At 44.2% G+C, this 22,592-nt stretch overlaps 1 protein-coding gene across 1 annotated transcript in view; it reads right to left on the reverse strand.

Annotated features, from left to right (window-relative positions):
* csmd2 (CUB and Sushi multiple domains 2) overlaps window positions 1–22,592 on the reverse strand; it is a 726,975-nt gene that overhangs the window by 442,028 nt on the left and 262,355 nt on the right. Inside the window, exon 4 of the mRNA XM_065020074.1 lies at window positions 1,738–1,932. Coding sequence (XP_064876146.1) covers window positions 1,738–1,932 — 195 coding nt within the window. The remainder of the gene's footprint in view (window positions 1–1,737; window positions 1,933–22,592) is intronic.

Here is a 22,592-nt window from a genome sequence, read left to right on the forward strand (position 1 = left end):
CCCCTCCTGTCTCAGCCTCCAGTATTTATGCTGCAGTAGTTTATGTGTCGGGGGCTAGGGTCAGTCTGTTATATCTGCAGTACTTCTCCTGTCTAACCCGGTGTCCTGTGTGAATTGAAGTATGCTCTCTCTAATTCTCTCTTTCTCTCTTTCTCTCTCTCAGAGGACCTGAGCCCTAGGACCATGCCTCAGGACTATCTGGCATGATGACTCCTTACTGTCCCCAATCCACCTGGCCGTGCTGCTGCTCCAGTTTCAACTGTTCTGCCTGCGGCTATGGAACCCTGACCTTTTCACCGGATGTGCCACCTGTCCCAGACCTGCTGTTTTCAACTCTCTAGAGACAGCAGGAGCGGTAGAGATACTCTCAATGATCGACTATGAAAAGCCAACTGACATTTATTCCTGAGGTGCTGACTTGTTGCACCCTCTACAACCACTGTGATTATTATTATTTGACCCTGCTGGTCATCTATGAACATTTGAACATATTGACCATGTTCTGTTATAATCTCCACCCGGTACAGCCAGAAGAGGACTGGCCACCCCTCATAGCCTGTTTCCTCTCTAGGTTTCTTCCTAGGTTTTGGCCTTTCTAGGGAGTTTTTCCTAGCCACCGTGCTTCTACACCTGCATTGCTTAGTGTTTGGGATTTTAGGCTGGGTTTCTGTACAGCACTTTGATATATCAGCTGATGTAAGAAGGACTATATAAATACATTTGATTTGATTTGGATTTGGTTTGTATATCTGTGTGTGTGTACCGGTGTGTGTGTATGAGTGTGTGTGTATCAGTGTGTGTGTACCGGTGTGTGTTTGTGTACCGCTGTGTGTGTATCAGTGTGTGTTTGTGTACCGGTGTGTGTGTGTGTGTGTGTATCAGTGTGTGTGTATCAGTGTGTGTGTACAGGTGTGTGTACAGGTGTGTGTGTATCAGTGTGTGTGTACCGGTGTGTGTGTATCAGCGTGTGTGTATCAGTGTGTGTGTGTACCGGTGTGTGTGTATCAGCGTGTGTGTATCAGTGTGTGTGTGTACCGGTGTGTGTGTATCAGCGTGTGTGTATCAGTGTGTGTGTGTACCGGTGTGTGTGTATCAGCGTGTGTGTATCAGTGTGTGTGTGTACCGGTGTGTGTGTATCAGCGTGTGTGTATCAGTGTGTGTGTGTACCAGTGTGTATATCGGTGTATGTGTGTAGGTGTGTGTAGGTATCCTACTGTTGGAGGAAATTATGGTTGAAATGACTAATTATGTATACATTCCAATCAGAACTGACTAGTCCAAATGCTATAATGTACTGTACATGTGAACTTTCTCTCTTGCTCCCTTTCCCAATTGTATATAATGTAGTCAGGAGTTTAGTAACAATGAAGGTCTGTTCCTTAGTTCATTCAGTTGTACAAATCTCCAGGTGGTGGGAACGGCCCATCTCCAGATTGTCTAGAATGTTGATTTATACTGACTGGCCTTGACTTCGTGCTGATAACGTGAAGGCACGAGAGCTAGAGGGCCCCTCTACTTGAAATAGATGGAATGTTTAGAAAACGCTGACGTCATTTTCAGTTTATAACCTGTGGAAATATGTGTATGGGTCAGTACTCTCTTGAATTAAACGCTGTTTACCTGGCTTTTAAGACTGGTCTCGATCTACTTCATGCATAATTAATGAACTTACACCTCATTAATGAATTAGAAACGAGTGTGAATTTGGTTATGGCAACAAAATACAAAATCTCCTACCTCTGCAGTAGGGCAGGGGGAAGTCCCATGCTGCGGTCCCAGCAGACGTAGCCAGACAGGACAGCGTGGTGTGACCCTCCAACACGTAGCCGGGGCTGCAGCTGTACCTGATCTTCTCTCCAATGTTAAAGGTTGAGCCCTGTTGAAGACCGTTGACCAGCTGGCCTGGGTTACCACAGGTATAACTAGGTAGAGCTGGGAGGAGAGAGAGAGAGAGAGAGAGAGAGAGAGAGAGAGAGAGAGAGAGAGAGAGAGAGAGAGAGAGAGGTTACCACAGGTATAACTAGGTAGAGCTGGGAGGAGAGAGAGAGGGAGAGAGAGAGAGAGAGGTTACCACAGATATAACTAGGTAGAGCTGGGAGGAGAGAGAGAGGGAGAGAGAGGGAGAGAGAGAGAGGTTACCACAGGTATAACTGGGTAGAGCTGGGAGGAGAGAGAGAGATAGAGAGAGAGAGAGAGAGAGAGAGAGAGAGAGAGAGAGAGAGGTTACCACAGGTATAACTAGGTAGAGCTGGGATGAGAGAGAGAGAGAGAGAGAGAGAGGTTACCACAGGTATAACTGGGTAGAGCTGGGAGGAGAGAGAGAGGGAGAGAGAGGGAGAGAGAGAGAGAGAGAGAGAGAGAGAGAGAGAGAGAGAGAGAAAGAGAGAGGTTACCACAGGTATAACTGGGTAGAGCTGGGAGGAGAGAGAGAGGTATAACTGGGTAAATTGTTCCAAATGTCACATTTTTAGATTGTTAAGGCTAACATACAGCCTTACATCTGAATGGTTAAGGTAAGTGTAGGTAAGGGTTAAGGTAAGGGTTAAGGTAAGTGTAGGTAAGGCTTAAGGTAAGGGTTAAGGTAAGGGTTAAGGTAAGTGTAGGTAAGGGTTAAGGTAAGGGTTAAGGTAAGGGTTAAGGTAAGTGTAGGTAAGGGTTAAGGTAAGTGTAGGTAAGGGTTAGGGTAAGTGTATGAAAGGGTTAAGGTAAGTGTAGGTAAGGGTTAAGGTAAGTGTATGAAAGGGTTAAGGTAAGTGTAGGTAAGGGTTAAGGTAAGTGTAGGTAAGGGTTAATGTAAGGGTTAAGGTAAGTGTAGGTAAGGGTTAAGGTAAGGGTTAAGGTAAGTGTAGGTAAGGGTTAAGGTAAGGGTTAAGGTAAGGGTTAAGGTAAGTGTTAAGGTAAGTGTAGGTAAGGGTTAAGGTAAGGGTTAAGGTAAGCTTAAGGTAAGCTAAGGTAAGGGTTAAGGTAAGGGTTAAGGTAAGGGTTAAGGTAAGCTTAAGGTAAGTGTAGGTAAGGGTTAAGGTAAGGGTTAAGGTAAGCTTAAGGTAAGTGTAGGTAAGGGTTAAGGTAAGTGTAGGTAAGGGTTAAGGTAAGGGTTAAGGTAAGTGTAGGTAAGGGTTAAGGTAAGTGTAGGTAAGGGTTAAGGTAAGTGTAGGTAAGGGTTAAGGTAAGTGTAGGTAAGGGTTAAGGTAAGTGTAGGTAAGGGTTAAGGTAAGTGTAGGTAAGGGTTAAGGTAAGGGTTAAGGTAAGCTTAAGGTAAGTGTAGGTAAGGGTTAAGGTAAGTGTAGGTAAGGGTTAAGGTAAGTGTAGGTAAGGGTTAAGGTAAGTGTAGGTAAGGGTTAAGGTAAGGGTTAAGGTAAGTGTAGGTAAGTGTAGGTAAGGGTTAAGGTAAGGGTTAAGGTAAGTGTAGGTAAGGGTTAAGGTAAAGGTTAAGGTAAGTGTTAAGGTAAGTGTAGGTAAGGGTTAAGGTAAGTGTAGGTAAGTGTAGGTAAGGGTTAAGGTAAGTGTAGGTAAGGGTTAAGGTAAGTGTAGGTAAGGGTTAAGGTAAGTGTAGGTAAGGGTTAAGGTAAGGGTTAAGGTAAGTGTAGGTAAGGGTTAAGGTAAGTGTAGGTAAGGGTTAAGGTATTGGTTAAGGTAAGGGTTAAGGTAAGTGTAGGTAAGGGTTAAGGTAAGTGTAGGTAAGGGTTAAGGTAAGTGTAGGTAAGGGTTAAGGTAAGGGTTAAGGTAAGTGTAGGTAAGGGTTAAGGTAAGTGTAGGTAAGGGTTAAGGTAAGTGTAGGTAAGGGTTAAGGTAAGGGTTAAGGTAAGTGTAGGTAAGGGTTAAGGTAAGTGTAGGTAAGGGTTAAGGTAAGCTTAAGGTAAGTGTAGGTAAGGGTTAAGGTAAGTGTAGGTAAGGGTTAAGGTAAGGGTTAAGGTAAGTGTAGGTAAGGGTTAAGGTAAGTGTAGGTAAGGGTTAAGGTAAGGGTTAAGGTAAAGTTAAGTGTAGGTTAAGGGTAAAAAGGGTTAAGGTAAGTGTAGGTAAGGGTTAAGGTAAGGTTAAGGTAAGTGTAGGTAAGGGTTAAAGAGGGTTAAGGTAAGTGTAGGTAAGGGTTAAGGTAAGGTTAAGGTAAGTGTAGGTAAGGGTTAAGGTAAGGGTTAAGGTAAGTGTAGGTAAGTGTAGGTAAGTGTAGGTAAGGGTTAAGGTAAGTGTAGGTAAGTGTAGGTAAGGGTTAAGGTAAGTGTAGGTAAGTGTAGGTAAGTGTAGGTAAGGGTTAAGGTAAGTGTAGGTAAGGGTTAAGGTAAGTGTAGGTAAGGGTTAAGGTAAGTTAAGGTAAGTGTAAGGTAAGTGTAGGTAAGGTTAAGGTAAGTGTAGGTAAGGGTTAAGGTAAGTGTAGGTAAGTGTTAAGGTAAGTGTAGGTAAGGGTTAAGGTAAGTGTAGGTAAGTGTAGGTAAGTTAAAAAGTGTAGGTAAGGGTTAAGGTAAGTGTAGGTAAGTGTAGGTAAGTGTAGGTAAGGGTTAAGGTAAGTGTAGGTAAGGGTTAAGGTAAGTGTAGGTAAGGGTTAAGGTAAGGGTTAAGGTAAGTGTAGGTAAGGGTTAAGGTAAGTGTAGGTAAGGGTTAAGGTAAGTGTAGGTAAGGGTTAAGGTAAGTGTAGGTAAGGGTTAAGGTAAGTGTAGGTAAGGGTTAAAGGTAAGTGTAGGTAAGGTAAGTTAAGGTAAGTGTAGGTAAGGGTTAAGGTAAGTGTAGGTAGGGTTAAGGTAAGTGTAGGTAAGGGTTAAGGTAAGGGTTAAGGTAAGGTAAGTAAGGTTAAGGTAAGTGTAGGTAAGGGTTAAGGTAAGGGTTAAGGTAAGTGTAGGTAAGGGTTAAGGTAAGTGTAGGTAAGGGTTAAGGTAAGGGTTAAGGTAAGTGTAGGTAAGGGTTAAGGTAAGTGTAGGTAAGGGTTAAGGTAAGTGTAGGTAAGGGTTAAGGTAAGTGTAGGTAAGGGTTAAGGTAAGTGTAGGTAAGGGTTAAGGTAAGTGTAGGTAAGGGTTAAGGTAAGTGTAGGTAAGGGTTAATGTAAGTGTAGGTAAGGGTTAAGGTAAGGGTTAAGGTAAGTGTAGGTAAGGGTTAAGGTAAAGGTTAAGGTAAGGGTTAAGGTAAGTGTAGGTAAGGGTTTGTAAGTCGCTCTGGATAAGAGCGTCTGCTAAATGACTTAAATGTAATGTAAATGGTTAAGGTAAGTGTAGGTAAGGGTTAAGGTAAGTGTAGGTAAGGGTTAAGGTAAGGGTAGGTGAGGCTTAAGGTAAGTGTAGGTAAGGGTTAAGGTAGCCCTGCCCCCTGGTAAACAGATTACTCTCATCACCATCTACACCACCCTGATGATGGTTACTCTCATCACCATCTACACCACCCTGATGATGGTTACTCTCATCACCATCTACACCACCCTGATGATGGTTACTCCCATCTACACCACCCTGATGATGGTTACTCCCATCACCATCTACACCACCCTGATGATGGTTACTCCCATCACCATCTACACCACCCTGATGATGGTTACTCTCATCACCATCTACACCACCCTGATGATGGTTACTCCCATCACCATCTACACCACCCTGATGATGGTTACTCTCATCACCATCTACACCACCCTGATGATGGTTACTCCCATCTACACCACCCTGATGATGGTTACTCCCATCTACACCACCCTGATGATGGTTACTCCCATCACCATCTACACCACCCTGATGATGGTTACTCTCATCACCATCTACACCACCCTGATGATGGTTACTCCCATCACCATCTCCCATCACACCACCCTGATGATGGTTACTCCCATCACCATCTACACCACCCTGATGATGGTTACTCCCATCTACACCACCCTGATGATGGTTACTCCCATCTACACCACCCTGATGATGGTTACTCCCATCACCATCTACACCACCCTGATGATGGTTACTCCCATCTACACCACCATCTATCACCATCTACCTGATGATGGTTACTCCCATCTACACCACCCTGATGATGGTTACTCCCATCTACACCACCCTGATGATGGTTACTCCCATCACCATCTACACCACCCTGATGATGGTTACTCCCATCTACACCACCCTGATGATGGTTACTCCCATCTATCACCACCCTGATGATGGTTACTCCCATCACCATCTACACCACCCTGATGATGGTTACTCCACATCTACACCACCCTGATGATGGTTACTCCACCATCTACACCACCCTGATGATGGTTACTCCCATCACCATCTACACCACCCTGATGATGGTTACTCCCATCACCATCTACACCACCCTGATGATGGTTACTCCCATCTACACCACCCTGATGATGGTTACTCCCATCACCATCTACACCACCCTGATGATGGTTACTCTCATCACCATCTACACTACACCCCTGATGATGGTTACTCCCATCTACACCACCCTGATGATGGTTACTCCCATCTCTACACCACCCTGATGATGGTTACTCCCATCACCATCTACACCACCCTGATGATGGTTACTCTCATCACCATCTACACCACCCTGATGATGGTTACTCTCATCACCATCTCCCATCACCACCCTGATGATGGTTACTCCCATCACCATCTACACCACCCTGATGATGGTTACTCCATCACCATCTACACCACCCTGATGATGGTTACTCCCCATCTACACCACCCTGATGATGGTTACTCCCATCACCATCTACACCACCCTGATGATGGTTACTCCCATCTACACCACCCTGATGATGGTTACTCCCATCTACACCACCCTGATGATGGTTACTCCCATCACCATCTACACCACCCTGATGATGGTTACTCTCATCACCATCTACACCACCCTGATGATGGTTACTCCCATCACCATCTACACCACCCTGATGATGGTTACTCTCATCACCATCTACACCACCCTGATGATGGTTACTCCCATCTACACCACCCTGATGATGGTTACTCCCATCTACACCACCCTGATGATGGTTACTCCCATCACCATCTACACCACCCTGATGATGGTTACTCTCATCACCATCTACACCACCCTGATGATGGTTACTCCCATCTACACCACCCTGATGATGGTTACTCCCATCTACACCACCCTGATGATGGTTACTCCCATCTACACCACCCTGATGATGGTTACTCTCATCACCATCTACACCACCCTGATGATGTTTACTCTCATCACCATCTACACCACCCTGATGATGTTTACTCTCATCACCATCTACACCACCCTGATGATGTTTACTCTCATCACCATCTGCACCACCCTGATGATGGTTACTCCCATCACCATCTACACCACCCTGATGATGGTTACTCCCATCACCATCTACACCACCCTGATGATGGTTACTCTCATCACCATCTACACCACCCTGATGATGGTTACTCCCATCTACACCACCCTGATGATGGTTACTCCCATCTACACCACCCTGATGATGGTTACTCCCATCACCATCTACACCACCCTGATGATGGTTACTCCCATCTACACCACCCTGATGATGGTTACTCCCATCTACACCACCCTGATGATGGTTACTCCCATCACCATCTACACCACCCTGATGATGGTTACTCTCATCACCATCTACACCACCCTGATGATGGTTACTCTCATCACCATCTACACCACCCTGATGATGGTTACTCCCATCTACACCACCCTGATGATGGTTACTCCCATCTACACCACCCTGATGATGGTTACTCCCATCACCATCTACACCACCCTGATGATGGTTACTCTCATCACCATCTACACCACCCTGATGATGGTTACTCTCATCACCATCTACACCACCCTGATGATGGTTACTCTCATCACCATCTACACCACCCTGATGATGGTTACTCTCATCACCATCTACACCACCCTGATGATGGTTACTCCCATCTACACCACCCTGATGATGGTTACTCCCATCTACACCACCCTGATGATGGTTACTCCCATCACCATCTACACCACCCTGATGATGGTTACTCTCATCACCATCTACACCACCCTGATGATGGTTACTCTCATCACCATCTACACCACCCTGATGATGGTTACTCCCATCTACACCACCCTGATGATGGTTACTCCCATCTACACCACCCTGATGATGGTTACTCCCATCACCATCTACACCACCCTGATGATGTTTACTCTCATCACCATCTACACCACCCTGATGATGGTTACTCTCATCACCATCTACACCACCCTGATGATGGTTACTCTCATCACCATCTACACCACCCTGATGATGGTTACTCTCATCACCATCTACACCACCCTGATGATGTTTACTCTCATCACCATCTACACCACCCTGATGATGGTTACTCCCATCTACACCACCCTGGTGATGGTTACTCCCATCTACACCACCCTGATGATGGTTACTCCCATCACCATCTACACCACCCTGATGATGGTTACTCTCATCACCATCTACACCACCCTGATGATGGTTACTCTCATCACCATCTACACCACCCTGATGATGGTTACTCTCATCACCATCTACACCACCCTGATGATGGTTACTCCCATCTACACCAGCCTGATGATGGTTACTCCCATCACCATCTACACCACCCTGATGATGGTTACTCCCATCTACACCACCCTGATGATGGTTACTCCCATCTACACCACCCTGATGATGGTTACTCCCATCTACACCACCCTGATGATGTTTACTCCCCCCATCACTATCTACACCACCCTGATGATGGTTAATCCCATCTACACCACCCTGATGATGGTTACTCCCATCACCATCTATACCACCCTGATGATGTTTGCTCTCATCACCATCTACACCACCCTGATGATGGTTTCTCCCATCTACACCACCCTGATGATGGTTACTCCCATCACCATCTACACCACCCTGATGATGGTTACTCTCATCACCATCTACACCACCCTGATGATGGTTACTCCCATCTACACCACCCTGATGATGGTTACTCCCATCACCATCTACACCACCCTGATGATGGTTACTCTCATCACCATCTACACCACCCTGATGATGGTTACTCCCATCTACACCACCCTGATGATGGTTACTCTCATCACCATCTACACCACCCTGATGATGGTTACTCTCATCACCATCTACACCACCCTGATGATGGTTACTCCCATCTACACCACCCTGATGATGGTTACTCTCATCACCATCTACACCACCCTGATGATGGTTACTCCCATCTACACCACCCTGATGATGGTTACTCCCATCACCATCTACACCACCCTGATGATGGTTACTCTCATCACCATCCCCGTCCACAACACACTGGGGATGGTTTACACGCTGTCATGACATTGGCCTGTTGTTGAGGTTTATGACCCCCATAAATACATTTCACCCGTTCCTCTCTCTACTCTACAGATGTGAATCTTGGAAAGCCCTTTTTTTAACACAGAGAGAGTCTATTAACATCAAAAGGGTGGGGAACGGAACCATATTTCGGTAATCCAACCAGTTGAAAATATGAGTTGGTACTTAACACGCTCTTCTCACCCTACTGCATAAACCTGCATTTCATAAAACCCTTTACGAAAATGTAACATTTGTGTTCCCGAGGACGACGGTTCATAAGTTAAATATCAAACTACAGAGCTAAGCCAACTTCAGCGTGAGCTTAAAGTATGGCAACTTGGTATGAACTTTGAACTCTTATTCACTAAAGAAGTGATACCTCCTAGCCGTTGAGTTTTTATTTTATTTTTTTATTTCACCTTTATTTAACCAGGTAGGCTAGTTGAGAACAAGTTCTCATTTGCAACTGCGACCTGGCCAAGATAAAGCATAGCAGTGTGAACAGACAACAACACAGAGTTACACATGGAGTAAACAATAAACAAGTCAATAACACAGTAGAAAGCAGCAGCAGCTGTAAACGTGGGCTAGGAGAGGACGGACAAAGCATCTCGTTTACCAAACACACGACGGTACTACAACGTCTCCGTTCTACCAGACATTCTTCAGAGGACAGGAAGATCTCTGCTGGGCAACACGGCCTTCCATCTACGACCAAACTATTGAAGCACAGCTCAGAGCAAATATTTGTTGCATTTTCCACGACAACGCTATCCCCCTGGTTCATGCCTCTCTAACTGCTAGGCTACCCCCCTGGTTTCTGCCTCTCTAACTGCTAGGCTACCCCCCTGGTTTCTGCCTCTCTAACTGCTAGGCTACCCCCCTGGTTCCTGCCTCTCTAACTGCTAGGCTACCCCCCTGGTTCCTGCCTCTCTAGGCTACCCCCCTGGTTTCTGCCTCTCTAACTGCTAGGCTATCCCCCTGGTTTCTGCCTCTCTAACTGCTAGGCTACCCCCCTGGTTTCTGCCTCTCTAACTGCTAGGCTACCCTCCCCCTGTGTGTCCGTAACACCAGCGTCCCTGGGGACATACCTCTTTACGCAGTCTGGTAGGAAGGTATATTTAGGCACTTCCAAGGCTACCCCCCCTGGTTTCTGCCTCTTTAACTGCTAGGCTACCCCCTGTGTGTCCGTAACACCAGCTCCCCTCCCCTGCTCCTCCTCCCCTGCTCTACCTCCTCCTGCTCCTCCTCCCCTGCTCTTCCTCCCTCCTGCTCCTCCTCCCCCTGCTCCTCCTCCCCCTGCTCTTCCTCCTACCTGCTCCCCTCCCCTGCTCTTCCTCCCCCTCTTCCTGACAGAAACACAAGTAAACAGAGGAAAGGATTGTGAAAGATACTGACTGACTTGTAGCAATCTATCTTGGAACCTTTGTGAGTGTAATATTTACTGTTAATTTTTATTTCTTGTTTATTTCACTTGCTTTGGCCATGTTAAAATCTGTTTGGGCTGCGATCCCGTTAACGGGTTGATATGATAACAGCCAGTGAAAGTGCAGGGCGCCAAATTCAAAACAACAGAAATCTCATCATTAAAATTCCTCAAACATACATGTAATTTATACCGCTTTAAAGGTAGTCTTATTGTTAATTAATTCCACCACAGTGTCCAATTTCAAATAGGCTTTATGGCGAAAGCACTACAAACGATGTTATGTCACCACCAAACCACAATAGAAACAGATATTTTTTCAGCCAAAGAGAGGAGTCACAAAAAGCACAAACAGAGATAAATGAATCACTAACCTTTGATGATCTTCAACAGATGACACTCATAGGACTTCATGTTACACAATACATGTATGTTTTGTTTGATAAAGTTCATATTTATATTTTAAAAAATCTGAGTTTAAATTGGCGCATTATGTTCATGAGTTCCAAAAACATCCAGTGATTTTGCATAGCCACATCGATTCAACAGAAATACTCATCATAAATGTAGATGATAATACAAGTTATACACATTGAATTATAGATATACCTGTCCGTAATGCAACTGCTGTGTCAAATTTCAAAAAATCTTTACGGAAAAAGCAAACCATGCAATAATCTGAGACGGTGCTCAGATCAATCAAGTCAAATTAGCCGCCATGTTGTAGTCAACATCAACCCTAAATTACATGCTAAATATTCCCTTACATTTGATGATCTTCATCAGAATGCACTCCCAGGAATCCCAGGTCCACAATAAATGCTTGATTTGTTCGATAATGTCCGTTATTTATTTCCAATTAGCTACTTTTGTTAACGCGTTTTGTACACCTATCCAAATGCTGGAGCTGGTCGACCATTTTTTCAGACACAATCTTCAAAAAGTTATATTACAGGTCGAAGAAACATTTTAAACTATGTACAGAATCAATCATTAGGATGTTTTTATCATAAAGTTCCAACCGGAATTCCTTTGTGTCTACAAAGCAACGGAATGCAGGAAGATATCATGTGGTATGCGCGTGACCTGGAACTGGCTCTCTGCCAGTAGTCTGACTCATTCTCCTCTCATTCAGTCCCACCACACAGTAGAAGGCTCATTCACATTTCTATAGACGGTTGACATCTTGTGGAAGCCCTAGGAAGTGAATCTTCATTCATATCTCAAGGGGATTTCAATAGGGAATGGGTTGAATATATACCAACGTCAGATTTTTCACTTCCTGTTTGGTTTTGTTCTCAGGTTTTTTCCTGCCAAGAGTTCTGTTATACTCACAGACATCATTCAAATAGTTTTAGAAACTTCAGAGTGTTTTCCATCCAATACTAATAATAATATGCATATATTAGCAACTGGGACTGAGTAGCAGGCCGTTTACTCTGGGTACATCTGGGCACCTTTCATCCAAGCTACTCAATACTGCCCCCAGCCATAATAAGTTTTAACAGACAGACAGACAGACAGACAGACAGACAGACAGACAGACAGACAGACAGACAGACAGACAGACAGACAGACAGACCCAAACTTAAGGAAAGCTTTGTCTATGTACAGACTCAGTGAGCATAGCCTTGCTATTGAGAAAGGCCGCTGTAGGCAGACATGGCTCTCAAGATAAGACAGGCTATGTGCACACTGCCCACAGAATTAGGTGGAAGCTGAGCCGAGTTCCTAACCTTTTGTCAACTTTGTCCTCTCACCCCTCTCTCTCACCCCTCTCTCTCACCCTTCTCTCTCACCCCTTTCTCTCAACCTTCGTTCTTATCCCTCTCTCTCATCCCTTTCTCTCAGCTTTCTCTCTCATCTCTCTCATCCCTCTCTCTCATCCCTTTCTCATCCCTCTCTAAATGCTCTCTCATCCCTCTCTTATCCCTCTCTCTCATCCCTTGTCTCTCATCCCTCTCTTATCCCTCTCTCTCATCCCTTCTCTCTCATCCCTCTCTTATCCCTCTCTCTCATCCCTCTCTCATCGCTCTCTCATCCCTCTCTTATCCCTCTCTCTCATCCCTCTCTTTCATCTCTCTATCATCCCTCTCTCACCCCTCTCTCTCACCGTTCTCTCTCACCCCTTTCTCTCAACCTTCGTTCTTATCCCTCTCTCCATCCCTTTCTCTCAGCTTTCTCTCTCATCTCTCTCATCCCTCTCTCTCATCCCTTTCTCATCCCTCTCTAAATGCTCTCTCATCCGTCTCTTATCCCTCTCTCTCATCCCTTGTCTCTCATCCCTCTCTTATCCCTCTCTCTCATCCCTTCTCTCTCATCCCTCTCTTATCCCTCTCTCTCATCCCTCTCTCATCCTCTCTCATCCCTCTCTCTCATTGCTCTCTCATCGCTCTCTCATCCCTCTCTCATCACTCTCTCATTCCTCTCTCTCATCGCTCTCTCATCCCTCTCTCATCCCTCTCTCATTGCTCTCTCATCCATCTCTCATTGCTCTCTCATCCCTCTCTCATCCCTCTCTCATCCCTCTCTCATCCCTCTCTCATCCCTCTCTCATTGCTCTCTCATCCCTCTCTCATCCCTCTCTCATCCCTCTCTCAATGCTCTCTCATCGCTCTCTCTGTCTTTTTTGCCATTGGTGCATTTGGAAGTGACATTGTGAAATCGATTCTAGCACACAAGCGAATTACCTAAATAAGCACTTTCTGCTTTGTCAAGCAGCAATTGAATAAATGTCCCCTGCACTGTTCGGCATGCATCCACAGGACAATGGCTGGCAAGTCTCATCACTTCTGATTAGAGAGGCTGAGAAATTCTGAAATAAACTCCCTCTCCTTCTCTCAATGCTGGAGGCGAGAATAGCAGGAAAAAAAGAACAGAGACAACCATTGTTTGTATGTGCGTATATGTTTGTCTTTGTGTGTGTGCTGCAACTACATCCCTCACCTACAGTCTGTCACCGACACCATATGTACAGCCCTCTCAAAACTAACACTGCCTTATCCACAGGGGGAGTAATACCTCTCTCAATTTACATTTTAATCCAAGGGGATTTATTTGCATGGGAAACATATGTTTACATTGCCAAAGCAAGTGAACTAGATACTAAACACAATTTAATAAATACAACATATAAAATGAATAGTAAACATTACACTCTCAAACATTCCAAAATAATAAAGACATTTCAAATGTCATATTATGTCTATTAATCAAAATTGGATTTGTTTTCAAAGACCTTTGTGGGTCTGTGGAATGTGAGGGAAATATGTGTCTCTAACATGGTCAAAAATTTGGCAGGAGGTTAGGAAGTGCAGCTCAGTTTCCACCTCATTCCACCTCAGGTCTGCCTTCGGTGGCCTTTCTCAAGAGCAATACTATGCTCATTGAGTCTGTACATAGTCAAAGATTTCCTTAAATTTGGGTCAGTAACAGTGGTCCGCTGAGAAGTCAAATCTGCTGTTTAGATTTTCTACTGACAGGTTTTTTTTTAGAATTGATAGGGAAGCTGAGAGGTAAAATGTACTTTTTAGGTTTTCTACTGCCAAGTTTATACCTTCACTATTACAGTGAAACATATTGTCCAGGAAGTTGTCTAAAAGAGATTGAATGTGTTGTTGCCTAATTGTTTTTTGGTAGGTTTCCACACAACTTTCCTTCCAGCTACATAATTTCTTAATATTATTCAGTTCCTTTGGCTTTGATGCCTCATGATTGAGCTTAGCTCTGTTCAAGTAGACTGTGATTTTGCTGTGATCTGATAGGGGTGGGTCAGTGGGCTGACTGTGAACACTCCAAGAGACTCTGGGTTGAGGTCAGTGATAACCTTTTTGGGATAGGGGGCAGCATTTTCACTTTTGGATGAATAGCGTGCCCAGAGTGAACTGCCTCCTACTCTGTCCCAGATGCTAATATATGCATATTATTATTAGTATTGGATAGAAAACACTCTGCCGTTTCTAAAATTGTTGAATGATGTCTATGAGTATAACATAACTCATTTGGGAGGCGAAAACCTGAGAAAAATCCAACCAGGAAGTGGGAAATCTTAGGTTTGTAGTTTTTCAAAGCTTGGCCTACTGAATACACAGTGTCTATGGAGTCAAGTTGCATTTCCTAGGGCTTCCACTATATGTCAACCTTCTTTAGAAACTTGTTTGAGGATTCTACTATAAAGGAGGGGCTCATAAGATCTGTTTTAGTCAGTGGTCTGGCAGAGTGGTTCGTTTCGTGATGCGCTGTCATGAGAGAGTTAGCTCTCGTTCCAGTGTTTTTCTTCAGACATAGGAATTCTCCGGTTGGAACCTTATTGATGTTTTATGTTAAAAACATCCGAAAGATTGATCCCATACATCGTTTGACTTGTTTCTACGACTGTAACGGAACTTTTCGAGTTTTTGTCTGGACGAAGTGCTTGAACTTTATGGAACAAATCAGTCATTTATTGTCGAACTGGGATTCCTGTGAGTGCATTCTGATGAAGATCATCAAAGCTAAGTGAATATTTATAGTGTTGTTTCTAACTTATGTTGACTCCAACATGGCGGATATTTCTCTGGCTGGATTGGGCTCTGAGCGCCGTTCTCTGATTATGCTTTTTCCGTAAAGTTTTTTTGAAATCTGACGGTTGCATTAACCTCTCTAGGGTAAGTTAAACAAGAAATGCACATGCGCCTGAAAAAACTCTGCGTCACGTTAGGGTCCACTCGTTCAGACTGGTCTTACTCCCTCCTTTATAAGAATACAATCCTGAAATGATTTCTAAAGACTGTTGACATCTAGTGGGAAGCATAGGAACTGCAAATTGGAGTCCTAAGTCAATGGATACTGTAATGGCATTGAATAGAAAACTACAAAACCAACAAAAAAAAACGACCTCCTGAATGGATTTTTCTCAGGTTTTCGCCTGCTAAATCAGTTCTGTTATACTCACAGACACTATTCTAACAGTGTTGTAAACTTTAGAGTGTTTTCTATCCAAATCTACCAGTTATATGCATATCATATCTTCTGGGGCTGAGTAGCAGGCCGTTTAATTTGGGCATGCTTTTCATCCAAAATTCCGAATGCTGCCCCCTACCCTAGAGAGGTCAAGGAGAAGTCTATCATTAATTATGTGAATAACACTTGTATCTTTTATCAATGGTTATTATGAGTATTTATGCAAAATCACCCGATGTTTTGGAATCAAAACATTACTGCACGTAACGTGTCAATGTAAACTGAGATTTTTGGATATAAATATGCACATTATCGAACAAAACATACATGTATTGTTTTACATGATGTCCTATGATTGTCATCTGATGAAGATCATCAAAGGTTAGTGATTCATTTGATCTATATTTCTGCTTTTTGTGACTCCTCTCTTTGGCTGGAAAAATGTATGTGTTTTTTTTGGACTTGGCGGTGATCTAACATATGTTGTGCTTTCGCTGTAAACCATTTTTGAAATCGGACACGATGGGTAGATTAACAAGAAGTTTATCTTTCATTGGACTTTTTAAAGTCTTACATACCCTGCGCCCGACAGAGCTGAGTTGTGAGTTGTGACCCATTTCTTTTGTAGTTTCTGTTGCCATAGTTGTGTCCAGTGGGGCTCCCGAGAGGCACAGCGGTCGAAGGTACTGCATCTCAGTCACTAGAGACACCCTGGTTCAATTCCAGGCTGTATCGCAACCGGCCGTGATTGGGAGTCCCACATATGGGGCAGGGAATGCTGTAACCTCCTGGTAGGTGTTTGTGTCCCTGTGTGCTGAGGGTGTCAGGTTCTTGTCCAGTTCTGTCATTTAGGTCGCCGCAAACTTGTATATGTCCCTAGGCCTGGAAATTATTGATCCCCCCCTTCTAGGATGGGGAAGCTGCCACGGTTAAAGAATGGGGACTCTACAGTGGCCAAAAGTTTTGAGAATGAAACTAATATACATTTTCACAAAGTCTGCTTCTTCAGTGTCTATAGATATTTTTGTCAGATGTTCCTATGGATTACTGAAGTATAATTACAAGCATTTCATAACTTCAAAAGGCTTTTATTGACAATTACATGAAGTTGATGCAGAGAGTCAATATTTGCAGTGTTGACCCTTCTTTTTCAAGACCTCTACAATCCGCCCTGGCATGCTGTCAATTCACTTCTGGGCCACATCCTGACTGATGGCAGCCCATTCTTGCATAATCAATGCTTGGACTTTGTCAGAATTTGTCATTTTCTGTTTGTCCACCTGCCTCTTGAGGATTGACCACAAGTTCCCAATGGGATTAAGGTCTGGGGAGTTTCCTGGCCATAGACCCAAAATATTGATGTTTTGTTCCTCAAGCCACTTAGTTATCACTTTTGCCTTATGGCAAGGTGCTCCATCATGCTGGAAAAGGCATTGTTCATCACCAAACTGTTCCTGGATGGTTGGGAGAAGTTCCTCTCGGAGGATTCTTTATTCATCTTCTTATGCAAAGTTGTGAGTTTACTGTTGGCATGATACAGGACTGATGGTAGCGCTCACCTTGTCCTGCCGCAAACAATCAGAAAGGGGATTCATCAGAGAAAATGACTTTACCCCAGTCCTCAGCAGTCCAATCCCTGTACCTTTTGTAGAATATGAGTCTGTCCCTGATGTTTTTCCTTTCCAGGCAATCCTCCAAAAGTCTTCACCTCACTGTACGTGCAGATGCACTCACACCTGCCTGCTGCCATTCCTGAGCAAGCTCGGTACTGGTGGTGCCTCGATCCAGCAGCTGAGTCAACTTTAGGAGACGGTCCTGGCGCTTGCTGAACTTTCTTGGGCGCCCTGAAGTCTTCTAAACAACAACTTAACCGCTCTCCTTGAAGTTCTTGATGATCCGATAAATGGTTGATTTAGGTGCAATCTTACTGGTAGCAATATCCTTGCCTGAGAAGGCCTTTTTGTGCAAAGCAATGATTATAGGTAGCACACAGGACTGTAGTGGGGGGGATATAGGTAGCACAAGGACTGTAGTAGGGGGGATATAGGTAACACAAGGACTGTAGTGGGGGGATAGTGGGTAAGGTAGCACACAGGACTGTAGTGGGGGATATAGGTAGTACACAGGACTGTAGTGGGGGGGATATAGGTAGTACACAGGACTGTAGGACTGTAGTGGGGGGGGATATAGGTATATAGGTACACAGGACTGTAGTGGGGGGATATAGGTAGTACACAGGACTATAGGTAGCACAAGGACTGTAGTGGGGGGATATAGGTAGGGACTGTAGTGGGGGGATATAGGTAGCACACAGGACTGTAGTGGGGGGATATAGGTAACACACAGGTAGTGGGGGGATATAGGTATTACAAGGACTGTAGTGGGGGGATATAGGTAGTACAGGACTGGACTGTAGTGGGGGGATATAGCACAAGGACTGTAGTGGGGGGATATAGGTAGTACACAGGACTGTAGTGGGGGGATATAGGTAGCACACAGGACTGTAGTGGGGGGGATATAGGTAGTACACAGGACTGTAGTGGGGGGATATAGGTATATAGGTATAGGTACACAGGACTGTAGTGGGGGGATATAGGTAACACACAGGACTGTAGGGGGGGATATAGGTAGTACACAGGACTGTAGTGGGGGGATATAGGACTGTAGTGGGGGGATATAGGTAACACAACTGGTGGGGGGATATAGGTACTATAGGTATACACAGGACTGTAGTGTAGGTAGTGTAGGGGGGGATATAGGTAATACACAGGACTGTAGTGGGGGGATATAGGTAGCACAAGGACTGTAGTGGGGGGGATATAGGTAGTACACAAGGACTGTAGTGGGGGGGGATATAGGTAGCACACTGTAGTGGGGGACTGTAGTGGGGGGATATAGGTAGCACAAGGACTGTAGGGGGGGATATAGGTAACACAAGGACTGTAGTGGGGGGGTAGTACACAGGACTGTAGTGGGGGGATATAGGTAACACACAGGACTGTAGTGGGGGGGATATAGGTAGTACACAGGACTGTAGTGGGGGGATATAGGTAACACACAGGACTGTAGTGGGGGGATATAGGTAGTACACAGGACTGTAGTGGGGGGATATAGGTAGTACACAGGACTGTAGTGGGGGGGTAGCATATATAGGTAGTACACAGGACTGTAGTGGGGGGATATAGGTAGCACAAGGACTAGTGGGGGGATATAGGTAGCACAAGGACTGTAGTGGGGGGTAACACAAGGATATGGGGGATATAGGTAACACAAGGACTGTAGTGGGGGGATATAGGTAGCAAAGGACTGTAGTGGGGGGATATAGGTAGCACAAGGACTGTAGTGGGGGGATATAGGTAGCACAAGGACTGTAGTGGGGGATATAGGACTGTAGTGGGGGGATATAGGTAACACACAGGACTGTAGTGGGGGGATATAGGTATAGGTACACAGGACTGTAGTGGGGGGATATAGGTAACACACAGGACTGTAGTGGGGGATATAGGTAGCACAAGGACTGTAGTGGGGGGATATAGGTAGCACACAGGACTGTAGTGGGGGGATATAGGTAGCACAAGGACTGTAGTGGGGGGGATATAGGTAGTACACAGGACTGTAGTGGGGGGATATAGGTAGCACACAGGACTATAGTGGGGGGGATATAGGTAGCACAAGGACTGTAGTGGGGGGGATATAGGTAGCACAAGGACTGTAGTGGGGGGGATATAGGTAGCACAAGGACTGTAGTGGGGGGGATAAAGGTAGTACACAGGAGGACATTTTTCACAGGTGAGAAAATTCAAATGATTCATATCTAGCCAGATGTAAAATGTTCCTGTTTTGACTATTTTAATAGAGTGGGTTAGGTCTGCTCTATATCAAATTAGCATACCCCCTGAGTCCCTTCCCTGTTTCACACTTGGTAGTTTGGTGGATGGGACTACAAGCTCTCTGTAACCTAGAGGACAACCAGTGGGTCTGTCTCCTTTATACCATGTTTCTTGTAGGACGACAATGTCTGTATTTCCAATTTCTTTGATGAAGTCTGGGTTCCTGCTCTTCAGGCCAAAGGCAGATGACCTCTGACCTTGTATATTCCAGGATGAGATAATAAAAGCTGTGTGTTCCATAGTGTGTAGCGTTGTTTTTGTGAGGTTTAGGCCCTGACCATCACAGTACGTGTGAGCAGAGCATGTTGAGCATCTGATACATACCTCTTGTGGCCACCCTCTCAACACTAACACTGTCTTATCCACAGGGGATGTAATACCTCCCTCTCAACACCAGCATTTCCTGGGGCTACACCATTGTACAACAACCACCCTCCCTCCGGCTAATATGCTAATATACCCAGACTTTGTGTCTATGCTAATAAGGTAATTGCTCAGTTGAAAATACAGGAATATCTAGCCCTCAGTGGTCAGAACCAAGAGAGAGTGGAGAGAGGAGTGAGAGCAGAGAGAGAGGAGAGAGAGAGGGCGGAGAGGGGAGAGAGGAGAGAGAGAGGGGAGAGAGGAGAGAGAGAGTGGAGAGAGGAGATAGAGAGGGGAGAGAGGAGAGAGAGGGCAGAGAGTGAGGAGAGATTTCTATCTGACAGGGGAGTGTGGAGAGGAGAGAGAGGAGAGAGAGAGGGGAGAGAGGAGAGATAGGAGAGAGAGGAGAGAGAGAGGGGAGAGAGAGAGGAGAGAGTGAGGAGAGATTTCTATCTGACAGGGGAGTGTGGAGAGGAGAGAGGAGAGAGAGAGGAGAGGGCAGAGAGAGAGGGAATATCATGCTGTTTCACGGTTTTATGTTGTTACACACACACACACACACACACACACACACACACACACACACACACACACACACACACACACACACACACACACACACACACACACACACTTGGACTGTGGTGACAGTGATACAAGATGTTCGGTGTTCCATCTGTTCCTAAGCACTTCCCTGTGGAGCTCCAGAGATCCATCCAAAGTCCACCACATACCACAGGCAAGTGTATTGTGGGTAGGGGGGGGGTTGTTAGTTTGTGTCCATTTATGTTACTCCCCTCCAGCAACCTTCCCTCTATCAATTAGACTTTAAACATTACACCCAAACACATACACACACACACACACACACGCGCGTGCACACACACACACACACACACAATCACCTTTAGCATCCCACCCAAACAAACTCTCACACACACTTTAAGCATCCTCCTCTCCTCTCCTCTCCTCTCCTCTCCTCTCCTCTCCTCTCCTCTCCTCTCCTCTCCTCTCCTCTCCTCTCCTCTCCTCTCCTCTCCTCTCCTCTCCTCTCCTCTCCTCTCCTCTTCTGCTCATCGGCAGACTGCTGAGGAAGAAGGACAGAGTGGTGCAGTGTGTATTTATAGCTGGAGATGGAGGTGTAGAAGTGAATAGATTTGATTGTGACGAATGGGTGTGGACGTGTTGAGCAGAGCAGAAAAGGTCTTCCAGAACACCCGATAGCTCCGCCTCTTCCGCCATGGCTTCCTGACTCTTTATATGTAGAGAGGGATATTGTAAAATGGCACTCTATTTCCCCATAGACCCTGGTAAAAAGCAGTGGACTACGTAGGGAACACTATGCTATTTGGGATACAGTGTACTCTGGCTTCCTTAACGTCCAGATATAGCTGTTATATAGCTGTTATATAGCTGTTATAAAGCTGTTAATATAGCTGTTAATATAGCTGTTAATATAGCTGTTATATAGCTGTTATATAGCTGTTATATAGCTGTTATAAAGCTGTTATATAGCTGTTATAAAGCTGTTATATAGCTGTTAATATAGCTGTTAATATAGCTGTTAATATAGCTGTTATATAGCTGTTATATAGCTGTTATAAAGCTGTTATATAGCTGTTAATATAGCTGTTATATAGCTGTTATATAGCTGTTAATATAGCTGTTGTATAGCTGTTATATAGCTGTTAATATAGCTGTTGTATAGCTGTTATATAGCTGTTAATATAGCTGTTATATAGCTGTTAATATAGCTGTTGTATAGCTGTTATATAGCCGTTATATAGCTGTTATATAGCTGTTATATAGCTGTTATATAGCTGTTAATATAGCTGTTGTATAGCTGTTGTATAGCTGTTATATAGCTGTTATATAGCTGTTATATAGCTGTTATATAGCTGTTATATAGCTGTTATATAGCTGTTATATAGCTGTTATATAGCTGTTATATAGCTGTTATATAGCTGTTATATAGCTGTTATATAGCTGTTAATATAGCTGTTGTATAGCTGTTATATAGCCGTTATATAGCTGTTATATAGCTGTTAATATAGCTGTTATATAGCTGTTATATAGCTGTTAATATAGCTGTTATATAGCCGTTATATAGCTGTTATATAGCTGTTAATATAGCTGTTATATAGCTGTTATATAGCTGTTATATAGCTGTTAATATAGCTGTTATATAGCTGATAATATAGCTGTTATATAGCTGTTATATAGCTGTTATATAGCTGTTAATATAGCTGTTATATAGCTGTTATATAGCTGTTATATAGCTGTTAATATAGTTGTTATATAGCTGTTAATATAGCTGATAATATAGCTGCTATATAGCTTTTAATATAGCTGTTATATAGCTGTTATATAGCTGTTATATAGCTGTTATATAGCTGTTATATAGCTGTTAATGTAGCTGTTATATAGCTTTTAATATAGCTGTTATATAGCTGTTAATATAGCTGATAATATAGCTGTTGTATAGCTGTTAATGTAGCTGTTGTATAGCTGTTATATAGCTGTTATATATAGCTTTGTGTAGCTGTTCATATTGCTTTGTATAGCTGTTAATATAGCTGTTCATTCAGTAAACACATTCACTTTGACATGTCAGTATACCAGTTGCTTA

The sequence above is a fragment of the Oncorhynchus nerka genome, linkage group LG7 (genome assembly GCF_034236695.1).
Source record: "Oncorhynchus nerka isolate Pitt River linkage group LG7, Oner_Uvic_2.0, whole genome shotgun sequence".
Taxonomy (NCBI): Eukaryota; Metazoa; Chordata; class Actinopteri; order Salmoniformes; family Salmonidae; genus Oncorhynchus; species Oncorhynchus nerka.